The sequence below is a fragment of the Rhyacophila brunnea genome, unplaced genomic scaffold (assembly GCF_057557595.1).
Source record: "Rhyacophila brunnea isolate RB1 unplaced genomic scaffold, BYU_Rbru_1.0 scaffold_2, whole genome shotgun sequence".
Classification (NCBI taxonomy): domain Eukaryota; kingdom Metazoa; phylum Arthropoda; class Insecta; order Trichoptera; family Rhyacophilidae; genus Rhyacophila; species Rhyacophila brunnea.
Genome location: NW_028232859.1, coordinates 57,915,160 through 57,940,384, shown reverse-complemented (window position 1 = coordinate 57,940,384; position 25,225 = coordinate 57,915,160). Strand labels below are relative to the sequence as shown.

At 34.7% G+C, this 25,225-nt stretch overlaps 1 protein-coding gene across 1 annotated transcript; it reads left to right on the top strand.

Annotated features, from left to right (window-relative positions):
- The first annotated feature begins 976 nt into the window (after positions 1-976).
- On the top strand, positions 977-25,023 carry Cul4 (cullin 4). The gene is made up of 14 exons (XM_085946980.1): positions 977-1,344; positions 1,443-1,585; positions 4,562-4,782; positions 6,583-6,771; positions 6,857-7,003; positions 7,831-8,017; positions 9,398-9,590; positions 9,703-9,839; positions 15,682-15,846; positions 15,931-16,149; positions 17,620-17,727; positions 21,588-21,758; positions 21,858-22,010; positions 23,681-25,023. Exons 1-14 carry the CDS (start codon positions 1,101-1,103, stop codon positions 23,774-23,776), a joined length of 2,373 nt encoding a protein of 790 aa, XP_085803106.1. The 5' UTR covers positions 977-1,100; the 3' UTR covers positions 23,777-25,023.
- Positions 25,024-25,225: the final 202 nt, after the last annotated feature.

Here is a 25,225-nt window from a genome sequence, read left to right as displayed (position 1 = left end):
CTGGGAGGCGCGGACTGTTCCAAAGGGAGGCGTGAAAAGTTTAACATAATAATGTAGCCACAGGTTTGCAGTTTGCAAGTGCATAATAAAATGGCAGCTAGTTAGGTATAAACTACATAAAAAACAGTCCTAAAAAGTTAGGTTGTTTGCAAACCTGTATGACGATATGGAGACTAAATTTATTATACCTCATTTCTATAGGTACTAAATTGTCCATGGCCCCCACAAGAGGGGGGCTGACAGGTCTCCAGCCTGGGGGCTTGGTGTTGCGGTTTGCATTAAGTGAGATAAACACACACCACAAGTTTGTTCTATTACTAAAAAAAGACGCCTGCGGCGCTGTTTCGGTTACAGGGTATTAACATTTTATAATATTCCTATGTGGTGTGTGCGATTGATGATAATTCACACATAGATTTTTATTTTATAATTATTTATAGTGTATTTCCTTACTAATAAAAATGGCTGTATGGAAACAGAAACCTATGTTAAATTTTCGTTGAATCGAACTGAAGAATAATAGCTATGCAAGTAAGAACTGCTACCATTTCGTAACATCATAATATTTATGCGAAACGGAATTTTCTGCATTAGATGCAATGAAATCCAAATTATATCGAGTCCGTTTAGTAGAAAAAAGCGCTTTGTGTAAAAATGTATTTAATGAAATAAAAGGTGGGCCAAGAATAGATTGTTTTATAAGGGAGGCGTAGAAGCGTAAAGTTTGGAAACCACTGACTTAAAATTTGAATTTTGTCTAAAAAAACAAGATCTTAATAACCCTCCGGAGGAAATTTTGTCTAAAAAAAACGAGACGTTAATTACCCCACGTTTAATTTTTTGAAAATGCAGAAAATTATTGGTCGCTCAACGCGTACTATATTTTTTGCCGAAATACTATAATTTTGGAGGCACTGTACTATAATTCCACTTTTAAAATATGGCAACACTGATTCAGTTTCAGTACTGGCAATCCAGACAACATTTGTAATGGCCGTCATTGCGATCGGGATTGAAGTTTAAGCGATAGCTTTTTATCCTTTTAAAAACGTTATTAATTTATTATAATGATATTGGCTGCGGCCAGATAATGCTCTTTTATGTCTTATTTGGGTAAATCGCCTGTGTTGGGCGAGGACGGTGCAAATCAGCGTAGGAAACGTACCTATTCTAACGGTGAACAATACAACAAGAAAAGCAAGCAAGAAGAAAACATGAATTCTGTCGATAAGAAATCAAATTTTTCTCTGTTGAATGCGAACAGCAACGGTGCCTTAAAAACGGCTTCGACGACCGTAACAAAGCCTGGGACAACAAAAAAGCTAATTATAAAGAATTTCAAAAGTGCGTTATTTTCAATATTGTTGGTTTTTAACCTCTAAATTGTGCTATTGATAATATTGTCGGTAACATTATTATAATCAATTTGTAATGTTTTTTAGGTAAACCCAATTTACCCGATAACTATCAGGAGCACACATGGGGGAAACTACGAGAAGCTGTGATTGCGATTCAAACATCCACCGCCATAGGTTATTCTCTGGAAGAATTATACCAAGCTGTAGAAAATATGTGCAGCCACAAGGTATATAACAATACGGTAAATGTGCCGCAGACGATATCATGAGATTTTATAACTTTCTTTTTAGACCAATCCTAACATAACCTAATCTAACCTACCCCAACCTTTACCTAATATAATCTTAGTTTGTGATAATGATGCTTCAAAATGTTTGCAAATTTTCAATTAACAATAATTGGATCGAAAAGCCTATGCGTTGACAGAAAAAGGTATGGTGGTTGTGACTAGTTCTCCGCCGTTGTCAGCTGTCAGACGCCATTCTTGAATTCTATCACAGTGTTGCTATATTTTTGTCATCGAATTATAGTAGGTACGCGGTCCAAGAAATTATAGTATTTCAGCAAAAATTGCGATGCCCTTCTTTATTTAAACACCTCTTACGACCCAAAATTGCTAACCAGCGAATTCAATTAATTCCATTTTAAGTCAAGTCTAGGACTTTTCTTCCTCTTTCGAGCTTCATACACCAATTCATAGTAGGAAATATCCAAATTTTAGTTCTTTTGGCATATTTTTAAATGTCGAAATTAAATCATTAACATGAAAATACATTTTTACCGATATTCAAAATTGTGGTATTTTGGACATACTATACTTTTTTGTCATCGAATTATAGTAGGTACGCGGACCAAAATGATAGTACAAGTACAATAATTATAGTTCGGTTGGCAACACTGCGTTCACTGATAGATAGCAGCGCGCGAGGGAAGAGAACTAGTCACAAGACCCAAAGGTATTTATTATAATTGTCTACATGGAATAAACTGTTATCGTAAAAAAAAAATATATATATAAGCTCATGACAACATCTGCGGCACAATTACCAACAATACATATTATATACTAATACATACTGTTAACATTTTATAAAATAATCAATGTTTTGTGTTATTTTTGTTAGTTTGTTCATAAATTTGGTAAATACACAATTGTGAACATTGTTATCTCCATGAGCAATGTGTAATTTTATTATATCAATGCTTTATGACCATCACTATCCGGTAAGGCTATGGCGAAATGTATGTACAATTTACATGTAACCATTATTACGTACTATCATGTCGAGTATTTCTGGGCATGCTCTGAATCCACAGAATCTATGCCGCCTGCTACTGCTGCCTACAATTTACTTATTCAACGACTTACGACTGCAACGTGTGACAGCACCGCACGACTTATTCCTATATATAAGTATTGTCGCTTTCGACTGGAAGTATGGTGCGAGACATAACACACTACAACTCTTGGAGCAGTAGTGTCATATGCAGTGTTGCCAATTTTGCATTTTTCTTGCATCGCATCTAGCATCGATATCTAGCATCGATATCTAGCATCGATAGCATCGCATCTAGCATCGATAGGCGTCTAGCTTGCAAAAACGCACCCGGCTTGTGGACGTTTTTACTAGCATTTTTGGTACAAGTTGGTTATGGGGAAGCCAGACGGGAACCGCGCTAATTGTCTTAGCCGATTTTTGCAAAATTCATGAATTCAAGAATGAAAACCTAACCTATACTAACCCAACCTAAGAAATAATCCAGTATATTGGCTATTTTCAAAATGTGTTTGCCGCCGGTTTCCCCATAACCGATTTGTATCGCATTTTTTAATTCTAACAGCTCTAAATGTGCTGAAAATACGCTAGATATTTATTTTATTTATTTTCATGCGCATCCAATTTCTGACTATCAGATACCTACTTAATGCAGGTAGATCGGTACCTATTTTAGTAGCGTGAGAAATAAAACATAATTTAACACTTGAAACAATAATAGCATTCATGGCTTTATAGTGAAATGTTATCATAATATAATTTAATCAGTTTGACAATTAATTATCGGGATGACATGAAAAGAAAATTGAACGTAGTTAACACAATACACCCGATCCTCTTTTTGCATGGGGGATGCGTTCCAAAGACTACCGTGCAAAACAAATCCGTGTAAAAAGAGATAAGGTGCCCATACAAAAATGGTAGATAGGTTCCATTACTTAAAATCAACTCAAAATTCGAAATTCTTGATCTCAAAAATAAATCGAATTTATTTATTATTTTACATAAAAATATTTATACATAAAAATCCATAGTTTTCGATTTAAATTAAATTTAGCATAGAGAAATATATGCATTCAGTGTCTCTACTTGACAATAAACGTGCCCGTTTACTGCTGTTTTCACTGGTGAAAAATCACTCTCATAGTTGGAAATATTTTATGACGCTGACGCCGAAGCACGCGCTGCGTCTCTCGTATCGAACCCGAAGTGACTGACTAGTCGTGTCATGTATGTCCATATGTATGTCTGGGCGGCATCCAGTGACAACATATGTATGCACCGGTAGCGTGCGGTCTATTGCAATGAAATTTTTTGATAAATATGGACATACATACATATATTTATTCTTTTTACTTTTTTTAAACTGTGTTTAAGCAAGAAAATCAGTGTAAATAAAAAATAATCGGTACTTTTTTTAAACCGTGTTATTTCGAAACTGTCCAAAAAAAAGCCGTGCATAAGGAGGATAGGGTGTATAGGCAATTGTTGTCAATTTTGAAATATATTTCTGTTAAAATGTACGTTTTTTACATGTATAGACATTTTTTGTTCCTGGTAGAATAAGTAAGTTTACTTGAAATTTTATTTTCACAAAATCTAGCACTTTTTTTTGCGAAATGGCTTGTTTTAGTACCCCGTTCTGGCATGTTTTTGTTAACAACAGTTGGCAACACTGGTCATATGTCACGGTCGCCAGGTTTTAAAGGCTAGCTTTAAGCCTACATGTTTTTCCTACGTATACTTTTTGAGCATACCGGATATTTGTAGGTAGATAAACGTACAGGTAGGTAGATAAACATTAAAAGGAATTAAAACATCTCATCTGTTGTCAATTGTCCCCATGGTCAACTTTCCATGAACAACTATTAGTTAAGTAAATATTAATGTCAGTTCTAATTTTAAATATATTAATTTCTTTCCAGATGGCCTCGCAATTGTATGTGAACCTGACAGGCCTGACGGAAACTCACGTGAAGGCCAATATCGAACAATTCTTAGCGGAGAGTATGGACCGCCATGTCTTCCTCAAGAAAATTAATGACTGCTGGAGAGCGCATTGTCGGCAAATGATCATGATTCGGAGCATATTTCTTTTCTTAGACAGAACCTATGTCCTTCAGAATCCGTCCATACATTCTATTTGGTTAGTATTAAAAATAAATTGTGCGATGTTATGTCATCATGTGGCAGCAGTTTGTCTATGACAACTATGAATATAATCACATTGGTAAAACTTGATGTGTCTATTTTTATCATTTGACGGCACCACGATGGCCGAGTGGCCTTCATGTCGGCTTATAATGTCGTGGGTCCCAGGTTCGAATCCCGGGTCTGGCAAATACACATATTGTTTTTCAATTCGTGTTTCGAGTCAGTATGGACAGGTTGAGCAAGTGGCTAACATCTATTTCTCGTAAAAACAAAAATTTGTTAATACAAACCTCCACTTTACGGAGGCCCATCTGATTGTATTAGGATCGGACATGGTCAAAAGAAAGAAGAAAAATATCTGTTTCTGTGTACACCAAAACTGGGAGATTTAATAATTTTCAGTCCCATTATTGATATTACGGTGACTAAAAATCTGGTAGCCACTGTCAAATTCATTAAACACGCTGCTGATGTTGGACTACTATTCTCCCAATGTTTATCATTTCTCAGCACAATGATATACGTCTTTCGGATGATGGTGGCTAATCAAGAACATTTTATGGCAGTTGACTATAATTAAACTTTTTACAATAAAACTTTGATCTGTCTTGGATCAAAATTAGGTGCAAATTTTTGATGTGTAAACATTTTAGCAGTAATCTTTACAAAAATTTGATAACCTAAATGGAAATACGTAATGCCCAACAAAGTCCAGGAAAAAGGGGTTAGTAAGAACACTGATAATTCGAAATTCGCCGTAATTCAAAATTTTCCCAAAAAAAAATCCCTTGAAGAATATTTTTATATAAAATCACACCTTTAATTCGAAGTTCGTAATCCGAAATGATTTCAGTGTCCTGGCATGTAAAAATATTCAATAAATCGTAATAAAGTACACTATTTCATGAGCCAATCATTGAAAATTGTGACGGACTTTTCTTAAAACATAAATTACTTATTTTATGAAAGTATTAAACTAATCCGGACATTTTCCGACACACAGTCGTATATCATCAGAAGCACAACTGTACTCTACTCAAAGGAAAAACAATAACTCACATGTTTCAGGGCTGTAGGTATTTAATTGTCAATTGTTTATTGGATTTTCAGATAGTTTTACTAGAGAACCAATGCCAAACAAATTTTAATTATAAAAATTAAAAATATTTTGTATTTATAATTCTAGCAAAACACAGGGTGGTAAATACCTACCTACATTACTTGGTAACTTCAATTAATGGAATAATGACAAATGGTATTTGCACAGATTTTAATTTGAAAGAATTGTATCGGAAATTTGGTAGGCAAATCTATAATCGTAAACGAAATTAATGAAAATCAATTTTTTTTTTTCAAAAGTTTTATATTTTCCCCTCATATATTTCGTAATTTGAATTTTTTTTCGATTTTCAGTCCCATGGAATTCATATTAACGAGGTTTTACTGTAACACTTCACCATGAGAGTACTAATTGGGCCCACAATTTTTTTTCCTCCTTTTTACAACAATCATAATATAAGATATTATTTTTAAAGAATTAAGCATGTTTGTCAATTTTAGACCATTGTTTTTACTGCCTTACCATTGTGAAGTCAAATAATAACAATTTATTTGTTCTTCCTGGGGTTCAACCCGGACCATGTAAATGCTATCAAGGGGCTGTACTCACATCCCAAGTTTTACCACATTTGTGATTTCAGGAATAATAGTTACCCTGAACAGTGTATATCATACCGGTTGACCCTCTTATCGCATATTAACGGCAAAAACAATAATATGTTATTTATTTCAGGGACATGGGGCTTGATTTATTCCGTCATCACATTGCATTAAACACCTTGGTGCAGACTCGCACTGTCGAAGGTTTGCTTATGCTCATCGAGAAGGAACGTGGCGGTGACGCTGTCGATAGAACTCTGCTGAAATCTCTTTTGCGAATGCTCTCGGACCTTCAGATATATCAAGAAGCATTTGAAAACAAGTATGTAATATTTTTTGCTACGCATGTATTATATTGTATTGTTTTGAAAAAGGCTCTTTCTTAATAGCGATTTGTATTATTAAAGATTTTTAGTGGCAACGGAAAGGCTGTATGCAGCAGAAGGTCAGCGATTAATGCAGGAGTGTACCGTTCCACAATACTTGGCTCATGTCGAGCGCCGATTACGAGAAGAGAACGAAAGACTTCTACATTACCTGGATCCATCCACCAAGTATGTTGATTAATGTTCATAATTATGCTTGTTTTTTCATATCCACAATCAATTATTACAATAGTTGCGAAACACAATAGTTATCATCAGTATAACTGCAATACCCACGACTGGACCGTTTTTTAAAACATTCAGAACAGACAAACACATGGGATTGCCTTTAAGTAAATTCTAATTAATATATTGTGTTTGGTTAGGCGACAACCTCACACAAACTAATTAAGCGACTCTGGAAAAGACCTATTTATATATTATTTAAGGAAGCAGTTTAGAGGCAGATTAGAGGATCCACTAATAGCGAATACCTAGACCACCGGATAGGATATAGGAGCTTGCAAATGAAAGCCGCAATGTGGATTTAAAGACAAATATTACAAGGCAGAAGTAATGATAAACTGATTTGCAGATCCAAAAGTGATCCTAATAAATGGTGTACAAATCGAGTGGGCTTATAATTACGTCTATCACGGATAAACCCACGTACTAACAAGGTCTCCATCTTATGGTCCATATGCAGCTTTTTTTACAGGAAGAACTAAGAACGGATCCTACATATAGTATTGATTTAAGTCGATATGTAACTAGAAAAATATTCGTATATTGTCTGTAATCGGTCTCCACGTTTAATAAAAAAGTAATTTCCACCCTAACAGCAGGATTTGAACCTGGACCTCTTGTATAAATAACACAATGTTTTATGGTGGGCAGCATATAAATTTGATGGCAAAGGCCAATACTATTCTTAGGAGATAAAATTTCGTCAGAAGTCAATGGATTTTTATCTGTGATTATGCATCCACGTTTTTAATTACATATTTCGTTTGCAGATGTCCCCTAATACATTGCGTAGAGAAGCAGCTAGTGAACGAACATCTCGGAGGTGTTTTAAGCAAAGGCCTGGCGGCCCTTTTGGATGCGCCTCGCATTTCCGATTTATCATTATTGTACAATTTGTTCGCTCGAGTTAAGAATGGTCTCACTGAACTATGTGCCCACTTCAATACATACATTAAGGTAATTGAATCAAATATAGTAATTATTTCCAAAGACGTTAAAGTAATGCCTGGATTACACGTAACGAGTACAGTGGCGAGACAGTGTTCTCGGCCGAGTGCTCGGTTGGTATAAACATATTACTGAGCGTTCGGCCTAGTAGGATGTCGAGACAGTCACTCGGACCCTTTTCTATTTACTAGACCGAGTGCCCAACCCCCCCACCCTACCGGCACTGACTCGCTAGCCCGCTCCGCACGTTTAAACACACTCGGTGCGTACTCGCCACTCGTATCTTTGTATCATTGGAGTAATATTTTTTAACAATTTATCAAAGCGCTCTACATCCATTCTCAGAAGCGCTCTAAATTCATCAGGGTCCTCTAACTCAAAATCACTAAAAAGAGTGTATGTTGCACCACGATCTGGTGTCCATAGAATCCATTGTATTGTCCAAAGACGTTTATCTTCTTCGCGCAATAATTCATTCAATTCTTCTATCAGGAGAGGTATGAGCAGTTTAGAATATTTTTTAATGTACTTTTTTTCGCTTGTAGCAATCCAAATCTGTGGACTTGTCTGCAGACCATATTCGTTTGATTTCAAACATGTTTGATATTTTACTCTCTGAGTTGCCAGAATTCGTTCAGCAATCACTACGTAAATTCGTAAAAACCTGTAATTGTTCTAAACATTTTTATTGAATAGATTGTAATTTTACATATTAAAAAATGAGAGATAAGTACAATATCAATTTTTTTTTTATTTGAATTTATGAAATTCTTAAAAAAAAACTTCAAATTTGTGTTTTTTTCACTACAATATTATTTTATGCAAATTTGCATTTAAATAACAACATTTCGGGATTATCGGAAGACATTACGATATTTTTAACTATCGCAACTGTCAAAGTTCGACTTTTTTTACTTGTCCGTTGGTCACTAGCAGAGCATAGACAAATTTGATGACTAATTGTTTGCGACTTTTGGCTCGTCAATCACCTGTCAATTCAGTGTACATAGTGGCAGTCAAATTTACCGAACTATCATTGTTTTGAATATTTTGATACACAAACATGGAGTATGGTATACGGATATTATCCAAATATCAAAAAAATTGTCGATGATGACAGCTTCAACAGCAGTTTTAACCACCCTAAAATGTTGCACAATCAGTCTCAAGTGTTGTCATATTAAAAGTTCTTATGATTCCCTCTGGTTACAGTCCTAAATCATTGATTATATTTCCTTATTTTCAACGATTATTGTAGTCATAGAGGTATCACTGTTGATCGCAGTTACATTTTGAACGCTGTCTCGGTAAGTGAAATTTCGGGGTTCGGATGAACAAGCGTTGGTTACCTGTAAATTATATTGTTAACGGTTGTGTTTTTCTTGACAGAAAAAAGGAAGGACTATAGTTATAGATCCTGAAAAAGACAAGAGCATGGTCCAAGAGTTGCTTGAATTTAAAGATAAATTAGATCACATTGTCCTCACCTGCTTCCATAGAAATGACAAATTTATTAATTCTCTAAGAGAAGCATTCGAGTACTTTATTAACCAGAGGACCAATAAACCGGCAGAACTTATTGGTAAGCTACCCATTTTATAACACTTATGACTCCATAGATCTTAACAAAATATGTAAATTTTTGAAACTTTCTTTCTCACTATTACAAAATGAATTAACTTATAAACTTTCAGCTAAGTTTGTTGATGTTAAACTTCGCGCTGGTAACAAAGAAGCAACGGAAGAAGAATTAGAAAGATTACTCGACAAGATAATGGTGCAGTTTAGATTTATACATGGAAAAGATGTGTTCGAGGCTTTCTACAAAAAGGTTAGTACAAACAATAGAAAAGTCTTAAGAATTATCCATCGATTAGTGACTCCCATCATTTTTTATTTGGTGAAAACCTGAAAGCCATTTTTTTTAAATCTTGGGGAACTCCTATCTAGTTGGCAAATATTTAAGATCCAGTGGGGTGAATTAAAAAAAAAACATGAAAGACAGTACGCAGTGACATCGTCATTGAAACTAGAAAATTGTGTAACTCCAAAAATGCTTCTTTACAGGAGAGACTAAAAACATTATGGTTTCGTAAACAAATATATGGTTATGGAGTTGAATCATCCATGATTTAACAATGTTTTCATTTTTTTGGAATTTCATCATTTGCAAGACGGGTAGATATTAACAACGACCACTAGATGATATTCAAAGTCAATTTTCGATTAAAACAGAGTTACACATTTTTCTAGTTTCAACGACGAATCTAGAAAAAATGCCGCCCCTTTCTGTAAATTCATTACCTACTAAATTTTATTATTTCTGCGCGGTTATCTTTATCGGGTGCATCTTTATCAGGTGCACGAAAATCTTGAAATTTCTCATGTATATAAACATGCCAAGCATCGACGTCGCAGATGAAAAAATTTTCATCTCAAGAATCCACTTTAAAAGTTGCATTATTCGCATGCCTTCCTTAATTTACTACCCCCATAAAATGTGATGCCTCTAAGCCAGGGGCTCCCAACCCCGTGCCCGCGGGCACCATGGCGCCCGTGGAACGATTCGTATGTGCCCGCCACTATTCGACAGAGACAGAATTTTCACGCTAGCCTGACACACGCAAAAAACCTGAATTGAACGAACGCCACGAATTGAGCCGATGAACGCCGAAGCATGTGACAGTAGTCGCATGCTCGTATCGTCCCGATTGCTTCGGCGATCATCGGCTCAGTTCGGGTTTTCGGCGTGTACAAGAAGTGATGTGCAAATAGCATTCCCCGCCTGGAACTGCGTTGTTGTCATTGTGATTGCGATTGCTGCCCCGTTCGGGTCGCGACAGCTAGGAGACATCTTCGTCTGACGAAACACGAATTAGGAGTTTGATATTCCTTCTATATAGTTCTAAAATGAGTGGACCGAGTAAAAGACAACGAACCTATAATTTTAACACTGACTGGGAGGAATCATATTGTTTCTTTAATGTGAAAAATAAATGCGTCTGTTTGTTGTGTGGTAGTAGTATTGCAGTGCCGAAAAAACATAATGTTGAACGACACTTTCAGACAATTCATGCCACTTTTGATGTGAATTATCCACTTAAATCTATAAAAGTAAGAAAGAAAAAAATATGTCAACTAAAATCAAGTCTAACTGCACAACAGACTGTTTTCACTAGCCATGTGGAAAATTCTAAAAAGGCCACCATTGCTTCTTTCAAAATTTCTCACATGCTCGCATGAGAAAAAATGAAGAAACCTTTCATTGATGGTGAGTTGTTAAAAAACTATTTTTGACTGGTGCCGATTGTTTGTTTGATGGATTTTCTAACAAACGTGAGATTGTCTCAGCAATACAAGACTTACAGTTGTCAAATAACACCGTCACAAGAAGAATATATCGTCACCGTTTTAGCAAAAGCATCTATGTGCACTTTCTCAAATTGTGCAGGAGAAGGATAAAACTGAATAAAAAAATAATGTTACATTTAAACATTAAAATTATGAAGAATACTTTATTATAATCAGAAAATGGTCTAAGATTATTATTTTGTTTACAAAAATCTTTTATTTTTAATACAAAAATAATAAAAATACAGTTTGTGATGTCACATAAGTTGTTTTGACCGTTTTGTAAATACACATAGTTTAATTTATTCATCAAAATGTGAATAATAATAAATTCATGAAAAACTGTTACATAAATAATAGTTGAAATATACATAGTGCGTTAGTGATAAATTGCAATATCATTTTATTAATTATTAATGCAATAGTGAGATGATATTATATTTATAAGTTCGTTTACTTTCTATTAGCAGGTTTAAATGTAAGGTTATCGTAGAAATAGTGGTGATCTTTCTCTATTACACTTTTTAATTCCTGAAGATGTATGTTTTTCGACTGCGATATTGGCAATGATTCATTATATATATTACAAAGGCAGTCAAACGGTTGCACTGATAAAGTTGAGTTTGTAAAAGATTGTTCCATCTGGTAGATACTGTAACATTTTAATATCATATACAACAGGATCTCCGATTCGTTTTCCTGGTCTGATTGAACTTAATCCAGATTTAATCTTATCCATAATTCTTAAAAATTAAAAATCAATGACATTAATTTTATAAGGTTGTTTTGGTCTTGCTAGCCGCATACGTGCTATATAATCAGATGGTGAATATATTGGAGGCTTAAAATACTTTTCTTAGGTGGCATGTGCACTGTCAGCCTCTATCATGGTGTGGCCTTTTTCCAGAAAAAGCTGTTGAATCTCGATGTTTTTTCTCTCTAAATAACTTAGAGCAATAGCGAATAATTTATTTCGGTTTTGATATCCACACCCATCCGATATTAGAATTATTTCATTGTATTGTCATTATTAAGAAGAATGTATATGGTGAAATTGTGTAGTTGCAGCTTTTGTTTATAATACATTTGTGCCTGTGTTTTGGACATAGCAGCACACTTTGGAGATCCATTGTGATTACTAACCGTCCAGTAATACTTCTGGTACTCTCCTTCATTTCATTTTTGGTCTTCTAGCATCTTTTTTTTTTTTTTTAATAATGTGGCTATTGTATTCCATTTCTGAAACATTCTTCATTTTATAACTACAGCAGATGGCAGTGATGGCGCACTGATCTTTACGTGGTTGGTGGATACTGATTTTTTGGTGGTAAATATACTGGAGTATATTCTGCTGCTTTATGACCATTTTCCAGAGACCATTTTTTATATGCATCATGCATTTGTATTTTGGATCGGAAACACGATTCCACATACACCCTGGAGATATTTTCTCTGCAATAATGGCTGGGAACTTTGGAATTAGATCCAACCATAATGTAACATTTTTCCACAAGTCTCTCCGTTTTGATTTTTGGTTGCACTACCAATTATTTATCTTCAGTCAGATTCTTATTACCTGTCATTGTTGCTTTCAATTGGCCACTGTCATCGAGACGTTTGTAGTTGTTTATCCAACTTTTAAATTAATTCTCGCCTATACCCTATTGACCATGTAGGCATCTTCCAGAAATTATTGAATATTTCCTGTCTCTCTTTTTGAGAAAGCATCTTTCAAACCGTCGTGCAAGACCATAATGCATAGCATATAACATAGAAACAAACTATGTGTAGCCAACTGTAAAAAAACATTACACTCTCGATATCAAAATACCATCTTACTTATATGTTACTATACCTATATACACATAGTTGTTTTTGTGAACCGTGGTTTTTGAACCTTACACATAGCTGTTTTTTATTTTTTGAAATAACTTCGGAGCGAGTTTACCCAACACATAGATCATTTTACTGGCATATAGAGAAAAAAATATGGAATGACTTGGTATTTAAAAGTCATTTTTGATAAAAGTGACACATAGATGATTTTGCTAAAACGGTGACGATATGCATTTTCAACAGACATACAAACTCAGTTAAAGACTGCCTTGGAAATATGTGACTGGTTCTCGCTACAATTTGACGAGTCAACAGATATATCAGACACCGCACAGTTAGCAGTTATGGTGAGAATGGTATTTAGTAACTTCACAGTAAAAGAGGATATGTTGCAAATATTACCTATGAAAGGACAGACAAGGGGTGAGGATATTTATAATACATTCAGAACATATGCATAGTCAATAAATATGCCTTTGCACAAGCTGTATGCGATAACCACCGATGGGGCACCATCAATGGTAGGTAAAAACAAAGGATTTATTGCCCTCTGCAAGAAGGATGAATCATTTTCAAACTTCATGTCCTACCACTGTATTATCCACCAGGAAGACCTGTGTTGTAAAATATTGCCATTTGAACACGTTATGAAAATAGTTACAAAAATATACAATTCTATTCGAGCAGTTCCTTTGCAACACCGACTTTTCAAGGCCCTGTTAGAAGATACTGAAGATAAAAAAGATGATCTTATTCTGCATACTGAAGTACGTTGGCTCAGTAAAGGAAAGGTTCTTACAAGATTTGTGAGTTTAATTGAAGAAATAAAAACATTTATAAACGATAAAAAGGAAAATTATGATGAACTAGCTGACTCTCGCTGGCTGATTGATTTGGAATTTCTCACAGACATCATGGAAAAATTGAATTCTTTAAATTTGGAGTTGCAGGAGAAAGACAAAAACATAGCTGAAATGATAAGCTCTGTAAAGTCATTAAAGTCATTTAAAGCTAAATTGGATTTGTTGATATCACATCTGCATATCAATTCTCTCTTGCATTTCCCACATATGAATAAAATGCTAGGTAACAATGAATTAAACGGGTCATCATTTATTAAGCATCTTCAATTGTTAAAAAAACAATTTGAAGAGAGATTTTTGCAGTTTACAGATATCGAGCCAATTGTTTCCTTCTGTATCAATCCTTTTACTTGCCAAATAAATGTAATGGAAATGGCCGCATGTATTGCAGATTTTGTTCAAGGTAAGACAAAAGAACTAGAGTTAGAAATTTTGGAGCTTAAGAATGATATTTTGCTTAAATCCTTAATATCAGAGGACTTTTGGAATACAGTGGACAGAGAAAAGTTCTCATTTTTTGAAAAAAGCGCCATATAAAATTGAATCATTTTTCGTTTCGACATATTTATGCGAATCATTGTTTTCAAACATGAACTTAATAAAATCAAGATATACATCTCGACTCACCGATGAGCATCTTTATGATTGTTTGCTAACAGGATTATCGTCACACTCTCCTAATTATGAGGCACTGGCCAATGATATGCAATGCCAAAGATCACATTGACATATTGATATTCTATTTTTTTATAAAATGTTTTCTTTGTATTTGTGTTTTTTGTTTACGTTTTGTAAATACATTTCTCTGTGTGTATGCAATTTGAATAATAGTTTTATTATTTTGAAACATTTTTGTTTATTATTTATTAATGAATTACGAATATAAGAAAATAAATTATGGGAAAATGAGAAGTTATGGAAGGAGTTTGTCGATTAAAAATAGGTGGTGCCCGCCACCCTACCGATATTTTAGAATGTGCTCTAGAGTACAAAAAGGTTGGGAACCCCTGTTCTAAGCAATGCATTAACTGCATATTACGTGGGACATCACTAGCAATAGGGTCATAATTTCTTACTTTTTGCAGACATATTTTGGATACATGATTTATTTATATCTTCACACATTTCACACTGTCCAAAATTAATGGGCAGGCCAATAAAACACATTTAATAATTAATAGTATAGGAATAATTCAATACTTTGATGTAACTGTAACATAATCCAAAGGAGCAGTGCATAGTAGGCGGAAACCTTTGTTATAGACATCTAAATCATTCATTAGTTATTCCTTTATTATTAATTGTTGCTACCAAATTTCCCTTGCTAAGTAGAGTTTTACTTCAATAATAATTATGACGTGACATCTAATCAAGATAAAATTTTCACATGCTTCATCTTTTACTTTTTATTTGCACTTAACAAAAAGTTTCAAATTGTACTTGTTATGCAAGATTTTCAGAATTCTGATGGAACCCCTGATACAGCTTATCGAACCCTTGTTGGAAATGACTGCTTTAAATAATGTTCACATCCAGTGTTTGATCCGTCATGCTAGTAATTTGATATTGTACAATATTTTGGTTTATGGTTTCATCATAATAATATGTATTGTTTAAATACAGGATTTGGCGAAACGTCTGCTGGTTGGTAAATCCGCAAGTGTGGATGCAGAGAAGTCGATGCTCAGTAAACTGAAACAGGAATGCGGGGGCGGCTTCACCTCCAAACTTGAAGGCATGTTCAAGGACATGGAGCTGTCGAAAGACATCAACATCGCGTTCAAGCAGGTATGCATGCCATAATTAATCATGGATTGACACATGACCAATGTGGTCAAAGCGATTTTAATTAATATTACTTGTCTGTTTCAGCATATGAATAATGCACCCGAATCTCCGCTGGAACTGTCGGTGTCGATTCTCACGATGGGCTACTGGCCCACCTATCCTATAGCAGAAGTGCGCTTACCGAGCAACTTAGCCAGTCATCAAGACGTGTTCAGCAAATTTTACCTCGGAAAGCACAGCGGACGCAAACTGCAGTGGCAACCAACTCTTGGACATTGTGTACTGCGGGCTACTTTCTTACAGGTAATTTATTTAATTAATTAATAATATGATTGTATATAATTTTATCTTGTTTAGCTTTGATCATGAAGTTCTATAGCTGTGACAGACAACCTTTTTAGCAATATGGCAAATTTATCAATTTATACATATCGACTGCTTAATCCGCAAACCAGCTAGCATTTCGACCAAAAATGAGATTTTGATGGCATTTTGTCATAAAGCATGTTCTCTATGTTCACGAAATTTTGAAATCCTATACAGTAAAACCTCGTTAGTAATGTCATTTCCCTCCATTTTCGGGTTGTGAAAACACGCTATCACTTTTATTCTTTTATGGTTTTCGTCTGGATTCGGGACTTGGAGGTGGACAAATAACACACCGGAATTGTGATCAGAAACGACGAGTTTTAATTGGGTTTATATATACTAATGGTTACATTTTTAATAATTTATTTTATACGTAGCGCGAGTGAACAATGTTTACTGTCTGGCCGTCTGCCGCGTATTATTCGCCATTTTGTTTCGCTTTCAGCGAGAAGCGTTGTTGAAAACGGCGACGTTGCAGATATTTTTAAACAGTAACAGTAAGAACACTGATAATTCGAAATTCGCCGTAATTTGAAATTTTCGCGAAAAAAAAGTCTCTTGAACATTATTTTCATATAAAACCATACCTTTAATTCGAAATGATTTCAGAGTCCTGGCATATAAAAATATTCAATAAATCGTAATAAAGTACAATATTTCAATTGAAAATTGTGACAAACTTTTCTTAAAACATCAAAAATTACTTATTTTATGAAGGTAATAAAAATAATCCTGACATTTTATGTCTCATTGACACACAGCAATATGTCATCAGAGGCATACCGAATGATTGGAAACAAAAATAAAAAAAATAGAAAATTTCAAAATTTTAATATTTTCCCCCATACATTTCATGTTTCATAATTTGAATTTTTTTTCGATTTTCGGTCCCATGGAATTCGTATTAACGAGGTTTTACTGTACCTGTAAATAAATTCGTTATCGTTCTTCACACAAAACAGCTAACTGCAGGTGCCAAATTTTCAATATTGTAAATGGTACAACTCCACTCTTTAGAATGGACGAATCACGAATAGCAAAGAAACTGACATTCGGGAAGCCAGAAGGCAAGCAAGGACCTGGTCGACCTTGTTCAAGATGTAAGGATAGTGTTGAGTTGAATTTAAAAAACTTTGGCATCCAAACCTGGATGGAGACAGATGCTGGAGGAGGTATTAAGACCCAGGGTTGTAGTGTCAGGAAGAACATTCGAATTAATTCATGTATTGATTTACTCACTTCACCCTGTGATGCTGTAGCCTTATAGCATATGGCAAGCACATTTCCCTTGGTGCAGCTCCAGTCATCGTGAAGGCAGGTGTATCCCAGTGTTGCGCCTAACTGTCTAATGTATTATAAAATCGTTTAATTGTGTGATATACTAAATATTGTTTTTCTTTCCAGGGAAATAAAGAACTGCAAGTATCACTATTCCAAGTATTGGTTCTTTTACTCTTCAACGATGGGGACTATCTTTCTTTGGAAGAGATTAAGGCATCCACAAATATTGAGGTACATAGTTTAATATTTCAGCATTCAATATTAATCTCTCGAAGAGGTCTGATCAAAGATATTGAAGAAAATCTTCTTCTATACAGATGGAGCTTCATGTATGAAAGTGAATTTGATGAAAGAGTTAATATGCATTATGGTTAATGCTTGAATTAGTTGCAAGTCATTTAACAAATGAATGATCATTATAGATCCACCAGTATGTTGTCCACTGAGTGAGGGCGCCACATTCTAACATTTGACATAATATCATTTCATATTTTCTATACTGAGATGAGCTTAGTTCTAAATTCAAACACCTGACGATTTATGATGGTATATATATGGTTAGATAACCAATCATGTAAAATCGCAAATACAGTGAAACTCCGATTCTACGATTTTCAACGGACCCTAGAAGAAAAACGATAAATGCTGCGGGATATCTATATTTTTTAAAGAAAAAACTTGTTTTTCTCCTCGATTTTTTCGACATCTTCGAATTATTTTCAGTTTCTCAGCTAGAGTTCTAGTTTTCTTCATGGGGGGCATTTTAGTTGTGGCTTATTAAAATTCGTGATACGAGATGCGAGGCAAGCCTGAGTGCCGACCGACCTGTGCAAACAAAGCGACGCGACTGAAAGGTCTGTAATCGTATGTATCATAACAGTAGCGCACCCAGGGGGGGGGCCAGGGGGCCTTGGCCCCCCCCAAAATATGAAAATCATCAGAATGATTTTACACATTGAAATCGAAAGCCAATAAACTATACCTTGGGCTTAGACAAACAACACGGCAAAAAATGATTTGTAATTCTCCAGCACCCTTTTTAGTAAAATTTCTTAGATTTTAATTTCTAACACAAAAATTTCGAAACACTAATGTCAGGTTTTTTTAGAAACGCGTTCCCTAATGAAATTCTCGGTGTCCACCCGAATTCCGGAGTGGTATAGGTCATGGCTGGGGAGGGTTGACAGGGCTCTAACCTGGGGGCCCGGGCTGTGGGGGGCCTGGCGTGTCGGGTTGACCAGATAAGTGAGATAAACACACATCATAAATTAGCTTTAATAGTAAAAAAAGTCGCCTGCGGCGCTATTATACTTCAGGACTAAACATTTTAATTTATATAATTGACCGATATATTTTCTGATTATTATGTGTCGATACTCGACAGCTCCATTATTAAAGTAGATGTATTGAAAATCGCCAATAATTCACTGTATAAGTACCCTCAATTTGAACTAAAACACAATTTGAAAAACGTTAATGTAGTATTTCACACTGCCTTTAATCTAAGCGGTGGATAGGGGGCCCGTCAAATACCCTAACCCAGTGGTCGGCAAACTCATTAGTCAATAGAGCCAAATATCAACAGTACAACGATTGAGATTTCTTTTGAGAGGCAAAATTCTTAAACTTAAATTATATACGTAGGTAGTAAGTAGGTACACTGCTAATTTACTTTAGTCAAAGTTTTAAGTCCTAATTAAATTATAGGTAGGTACACTGAATAAAACTGAATATCATACGTAATAATGATCTTATTTATTAATAAAAATTAAATTGTAAGTCAGGTATCCATAAAATTGAATCATGACAATGTGACAAACTCAATGTGAATAATGGCCTTGCATCTCCTTGTAAAGTTTGGTTAAGTCAGGTTCTTATGTTGTTGATTTAATTTTAAGCACGATTCCAGGTTCTCATCAATAAATCGATTTCTTAATTTACTCTTGATTTCCTCTCTTGGAAATCTTTTTACTAACCACAAAACTTGCAATATTAACATTGTTGACAGATTTTATTCAGTACCTAATTAAATACAGAACTTTATTTTTATTGACTCTTCTCCTCAGCTGCTTTCTTCCTTGCATCATCGACAGAATATTTAGCGCAAAATTACGAGTTTTTAGTTGTATCTTTCTAAATTTCAATGCGCCAATTTTTCCCGAGACATAAATACAGGTCGGTAAGCCATTTAAGTTTTGAATAAACGCGAAGTCTCGGTCTATTCAACATTACATTTACGGTTATCCTCTTCCATTTTCTTTGCTTCTTCTTTGTAGCCATGTCAAATATGGCAGAGAGCATCTGTGGCAGAGCCGCACTCAAGGGGCCAAAGAGCCGCAGTTTGCCGACCACTGCCCTAGCCTGAGGGCCCGTTTCAGGATGTGGGGGCCATGGTGTAGGTACACCGAGTGCAATAGACAAAAGACCGATAAGCGAGATATTAGGCTGTGTTGTATTGAGTAGGTTGTGTATAATTTAAATGCAATAATCCTTTTTTGTCCATTTTCGATTAATATGTTGGAACCTCAATATTGAAAAACCAAAAATCTACGACAAACATTCGTCGAAAAGAACGACTACACCCACTACGGTGGTGGTGTAAATCAAAAGAACATTTTTTTCGGTGAAATTCGGCGTAAATATTGTAGCTCTCTAGACCAGTGTTCCCCAAGCTTTCGACATCTGTGTACCCCTTCTATAATTTTCGTAACACTGAGAAAAATGCATATAAGTACTTTAATAACAATCAAAATATATTTATATATTCCTTTTGTAGTACATAAACAAAATAATAATAAACGACGAATAAAATTCATTCATAATAAAATATAAATCAAAGTTATATTATAAAAAATAACATTCATTGGTAATTAATTTTAATCTGAGGTGCGGTTTCACACCCAAAAGACTGTTCCTTTTTTACGTAATGTCTACAAATGCTGAAAAAGCAACTTCACATAGATATGAAGTTGGAAAAGGCAAGATGTATTTCAGGAATGTCTCTGTTAAAACTGGATACACATGTTGCATTTGCAACCTAAATGATGTTTAAGTACACTCCTTATATTTATTTTGCAAGAATCCGTCTGAAGTTAATAATTCCAACAATTGCTCTTCTTCCGCATGCGATAAACCTTCTAGCATGGATATTGTATTAATGCTTGTTGCACCAGGCGTAGCCATAACCCGGTGCAGCGCATACCCCCACCAAACTCTTCCCGTACCGCAGGGGGTACGCGTACCACACTTTGGGAAACACTGCTCTAGACCAAGCGGGTAGCACAGCCGATATTATTTAAGTAATCTTTTAGCATACTAGGTACACATGTCCAGCATGGTCGCTGTTCACTTCCAATCCGCCAGTCGCTGATGACACGCTCAACGGTTACCACCACTATGCCTCCAATTTAATAAAAACTAGGAGAAACTGTACAAATATATCGCCGCCGTGTATTGTGAAAATATCTAAAAATATTTATATGAAGAAGAAAAAGAGCCTATGGGACTAATTTACATTTTCCTCCTTGGGCCCCCTCCAATAATAAATCCTGGGTGCGCCACTGTATCATAAACAATTATACGAAAGCGAAATGAAAAATATTCAACAAAAACGGTCAATCGGGATAATATTTATGACGGGACCATAATATACAGACGATAGATCGAGGAAAACGATAAATCAGGGAACGGTTAATGCGGGATTATTTAACATTGTTCTTATGGGTGTTTGGCGGGACTTTCGAAAATGAACGATCCGTGCAGGAAAACGATTTATGCGAGAACGGTAGATCGGGGTTCCACTGTAGCAGGCTATCGGGCAACAATTTTCATTGTATTACCAATGTATCAAATGCCACAAACAGAATATTAATTATTCTATAGTTACCAATTCAACCATACTAAAAAGATTCTTGAATCACAAACAAATGTAATACAAAAAGTTTATGTTACTTCCTCAATTATTATTATTATTAATAATATAATAATTTCTGCGAAACTAAATTAATTAGTATTGTTTGTCCCATTTCCATAATATATTATGTACCATTGATTTTTTCCTTTGATGAATAATGTATGTAAATATAATTCAGGATGGCGAACTGCGGCGGACGTTGCAATCTTTGGCGTGCGGCAAAGCTCGCGTTCTCACCAAGATGCCTCGTGGCAGAGAAGTTCAAGATCTTGATCGATTCTCGTTTAATGCCGAATTCACGAATAAGCTGTTCCGAATCAAAATCAACCAAATCCAAATGAAAGAAACGGTCAGTAGTGTGTTAATAATTTAGCGATGCTTATATTTGATTAATTACCTATGAATTCGATGGTGTAATAACATGGGTGATAATACTTTATTGTTTCAGACCGAGGAACAAAAAGCCACAGAGGAAAGAGTGTACCAGGATCGACAATATCAAATCGACGCTGCTATTGTACGCATCATGAAAATGCGGAAGACTCTCTCGCATAATCTACTCATATCTGAACTTTATAATCAACTTAAATTCCCTGTCAAGGTATTTTTTTTTCTTTATCATGTTATATTATAATAAATAAGTGGATAGGTATTTATTGAATCGTGCACACTTCAATGTTTTTGGAAAATTGTCAAGCATTTTGTTCTGTTTTTGTTTCGAGCACTGTTTACAATCAGGTTATCTGTTGCAGACAGGCTGATCATTGTTATGAATCAAATAATGTAAAAAATATATACAGTTGAATTTGGTTATTACGAGGAAGATGGGACCGACTGAATTTGCTCATTATTAGCATTACTCGTTATATCGTTGTAAAACATTTTTCTATTTAAGCATAGACTGGCATTCATAAACTACAAAAGAAGTTGTTAATTGTAATGACTTCACAAAGCTTGGATTTTTTACATGCAATTTCAACCATATGCGTGGATACTTTTTCAATCTTGTCGGCGAAAACACCGTACTTAGACACTTAACTAGTGTCATAAACGTCCGGTCGGATTGCTTAGGGTCGAAAATGTTGTTTTTAAACGATCGACAAGTTAACAGTTTTGCTCGGTCTTGGAAAGTAGCTCGTTATAAAAGTAAATAAATGTATGGAGAAATTCATAAACTAAAATGTCAACGAATGTTCCGAGATCTCGCTATTTTCGTGATCGTAATAACCAAGTACGACTGTATATAATATATTCTTTTTAACACTACAACATACCAGAGGCCCAATGACAGTAGTATATAGTCAAATAGTAGTGTATTCAGTAATGTAAGTGAAACAACCATAAACACTTTGAGGGTTTCGAGAAAATCACATAAATATAGACTTAAACTGGGAATCGAATCTGGAGCCCCCGGATAAAGGACAATTCCTTCAGTACCGGATTACAAGGCCCACGTGCCGCGTTAAATTATGTGGATTAAGTATTAAATCATTGCTGTAATTGCAATATTGCACGACTTACATTAATCGTATTCTGTTCAAATGACAAAGACGCGTTGATTGGTGTATTCAAATTTCAGAATCAACGAACATCGGTTTAAATAAATACCACGCGGGAACCATGCATATACATTCTACTTATAAGCCAAACAAACAAAAACCTTGTTACATACTATGCTGTTTTGGTTTCACGTAATTCTACATATTATGTTCGCGGTATTGTACTTACACTGACGATATTCTGTTTTATTAAGTACTACAATCGCTTTCAACTGAGAATCACCAGTCAATGCCGTTATATGGTTTTAATGCCTAAAATATGCTAAATGGACATCCTGCAATGTAAAAATTACTAAGGCAATGTTTTTCAGTTAATATTACCAGGAATGTAATCATTATAGTTTTGCAAGAATTGCATAGGGTAATTTTAATTATTGTTACCGTTATTATTTCTGGACTGCTCTTAGCCTATTGCATTGTTTTCTCTCACTCGGTGTCGCTCTACCATGTCATATTTTTTGTCAAAACTATCGAATTTCACGCTTATGTGGTAAGTAGTTTATATTTGTTGGCCAAGAACTCTTCCACATCCTTGGTGACCTAGTTCGTGAAGCGGTGGACTCTGAAGCAGTGAGTTGCAGATTCAATCTGCTTTTTGCTGATGAAAATGAATTTTTGACCCAATGGGTTCGGTAATTGGTTACCAACTAGTATTTACTTTTTTTAACTTAGCTTTAATTGATTCTTTATAAATTAAATTGTTCTGTTTCAGCCGGCAGATTTGAAGAAACGGATAGAATCTCTTATAGACCGCGATTACATGGAAAGAGATAAAGACAATCCCAATCAATACAATTATGTTGCCTAAACAAACTGTAACATAATGATTGCAATACCTTCTAAAATTTGCAGTATTTTCTTTATTTTCATGAAGCTTGGGCGTAATCTAATCTACACGCGCATATACATCGAGAAAAGCTTTCTCTATAAGATGACAGTAGAGTATTTGTCGTTAATGATAAACATTTTTCATTATGTCTAGAATTATTACTGTAAATATAATTGTGTATATAACTGAACGAAAAAAAAATTGAAAATTTCATTTTTAACAGGGGTCTTGAGTTATAATAATTATAATAACTAAGTGCTTACACTTTATTTGAAGTATAAATGAGTTTTGTTGCGATTTTCAGTTCCTGTGATAAAAAATGCCAAGTAAAGTTCATAGGAAAATATATCTGTGCCAAAAGAAAAGGGCTAAAATCACTACTTTCAGGAGATTGAGTTTTGGACTACTTCGTATGGGAACTTCAATGTTTCTGTGTGATATTTACTAATTTAAGATTGTTGATTCGACTCATCCTTTTTCTCCTTTATACAGAATATATGCATTGTGATTAATTTGGTATAATTAATTTTGTAGACTTAATCTTCCTTTTCCTTTCGCACACGATATATTCCTAGAGTTTTATTAGGAAGTTAGATCGGAACATAACAAAAAAGGTATGAATTAGGGCTGACCCACACGGACCGCCAGCAACCACTGTGACTACCTAGCATAACTGCGCAGGCAGCCATGGGCTGCTGCTTCCTGCCCGTGTGGGCTGGTTCTTAGGTCTATAATTTTCACAAAAATCATATCATTTGCGATACTAGGTGTGATAATTTTATATATATGCAATCAATCAAATTGTCATTTTAGTTGTGATTGAATGTGAACAGATGAAACATGCAAGTATGTAATTTATTGGACCTCTATTGACCAGAACAATAAAGTACAGCTCGCAGTACTTTCGTGTGTATGTGTGGGTCTTGCAAGTTTTTCATTTGTGTTTATTTTTTTAAGAAAAAATGCTAATTACTCTTTTATATATTATTCATAACGTGTTTGTGTTATTATTTATGATTAAATGAGTTTCCAAAGTGTAAAGAATTGCTTAATTTAATAAAGCAACATAAATTGTCAACGGCGGGACCGGTCCACCGGTGTTTTATATCTAGGGCCATAGTTCTTCAAACGCTTATTGACAAATTTAATATTGTTTTTAATGTATTGATTTTTAGCTAATGTGACAGTGGTATACTTTTCATAATTAATACACTTATCAAGATCTAAGGCTTTTTATTTAATTCTATAGTAAATTAAAATTGGATAATCATATTTCTTTTATAATATATTTATTATTAAATGGTAAAATCGTAGCTTTTCCATGTTTTTATCACATAGGATTAATTCTGTGTGCACTGTGTTGAATACATTGAATCATGTGTAAACATGCTGTGTTCACATTAAATTATTTTAATACCGATCTATTGC

Excerpts from the sequence above, each read along its gene's own strand:
- Cul4 (XM_085946980.1), top strand. The coding sequence starts at position 1,101 with ATGTCTTATTTGGGTAAATCGCCTGTGTTGGGCGAGGACGGTGCAAAT. Across the intron at positions 7,004-7,830 it reads TACCTGGATCCATCCACCAA|ATGTCCCCTAATACATTGCG; the intron begins GTATGTTGATTA and ends TTTCGTTTGCAG. Across the intron at positions 9,840-15,681 it reads TCGAGGCTTTCTACAAAAAG|GATTTGGCGAAACGTCTGCT; the intron begins GTTAGTACAAAC and ends GTTTAAATACAG.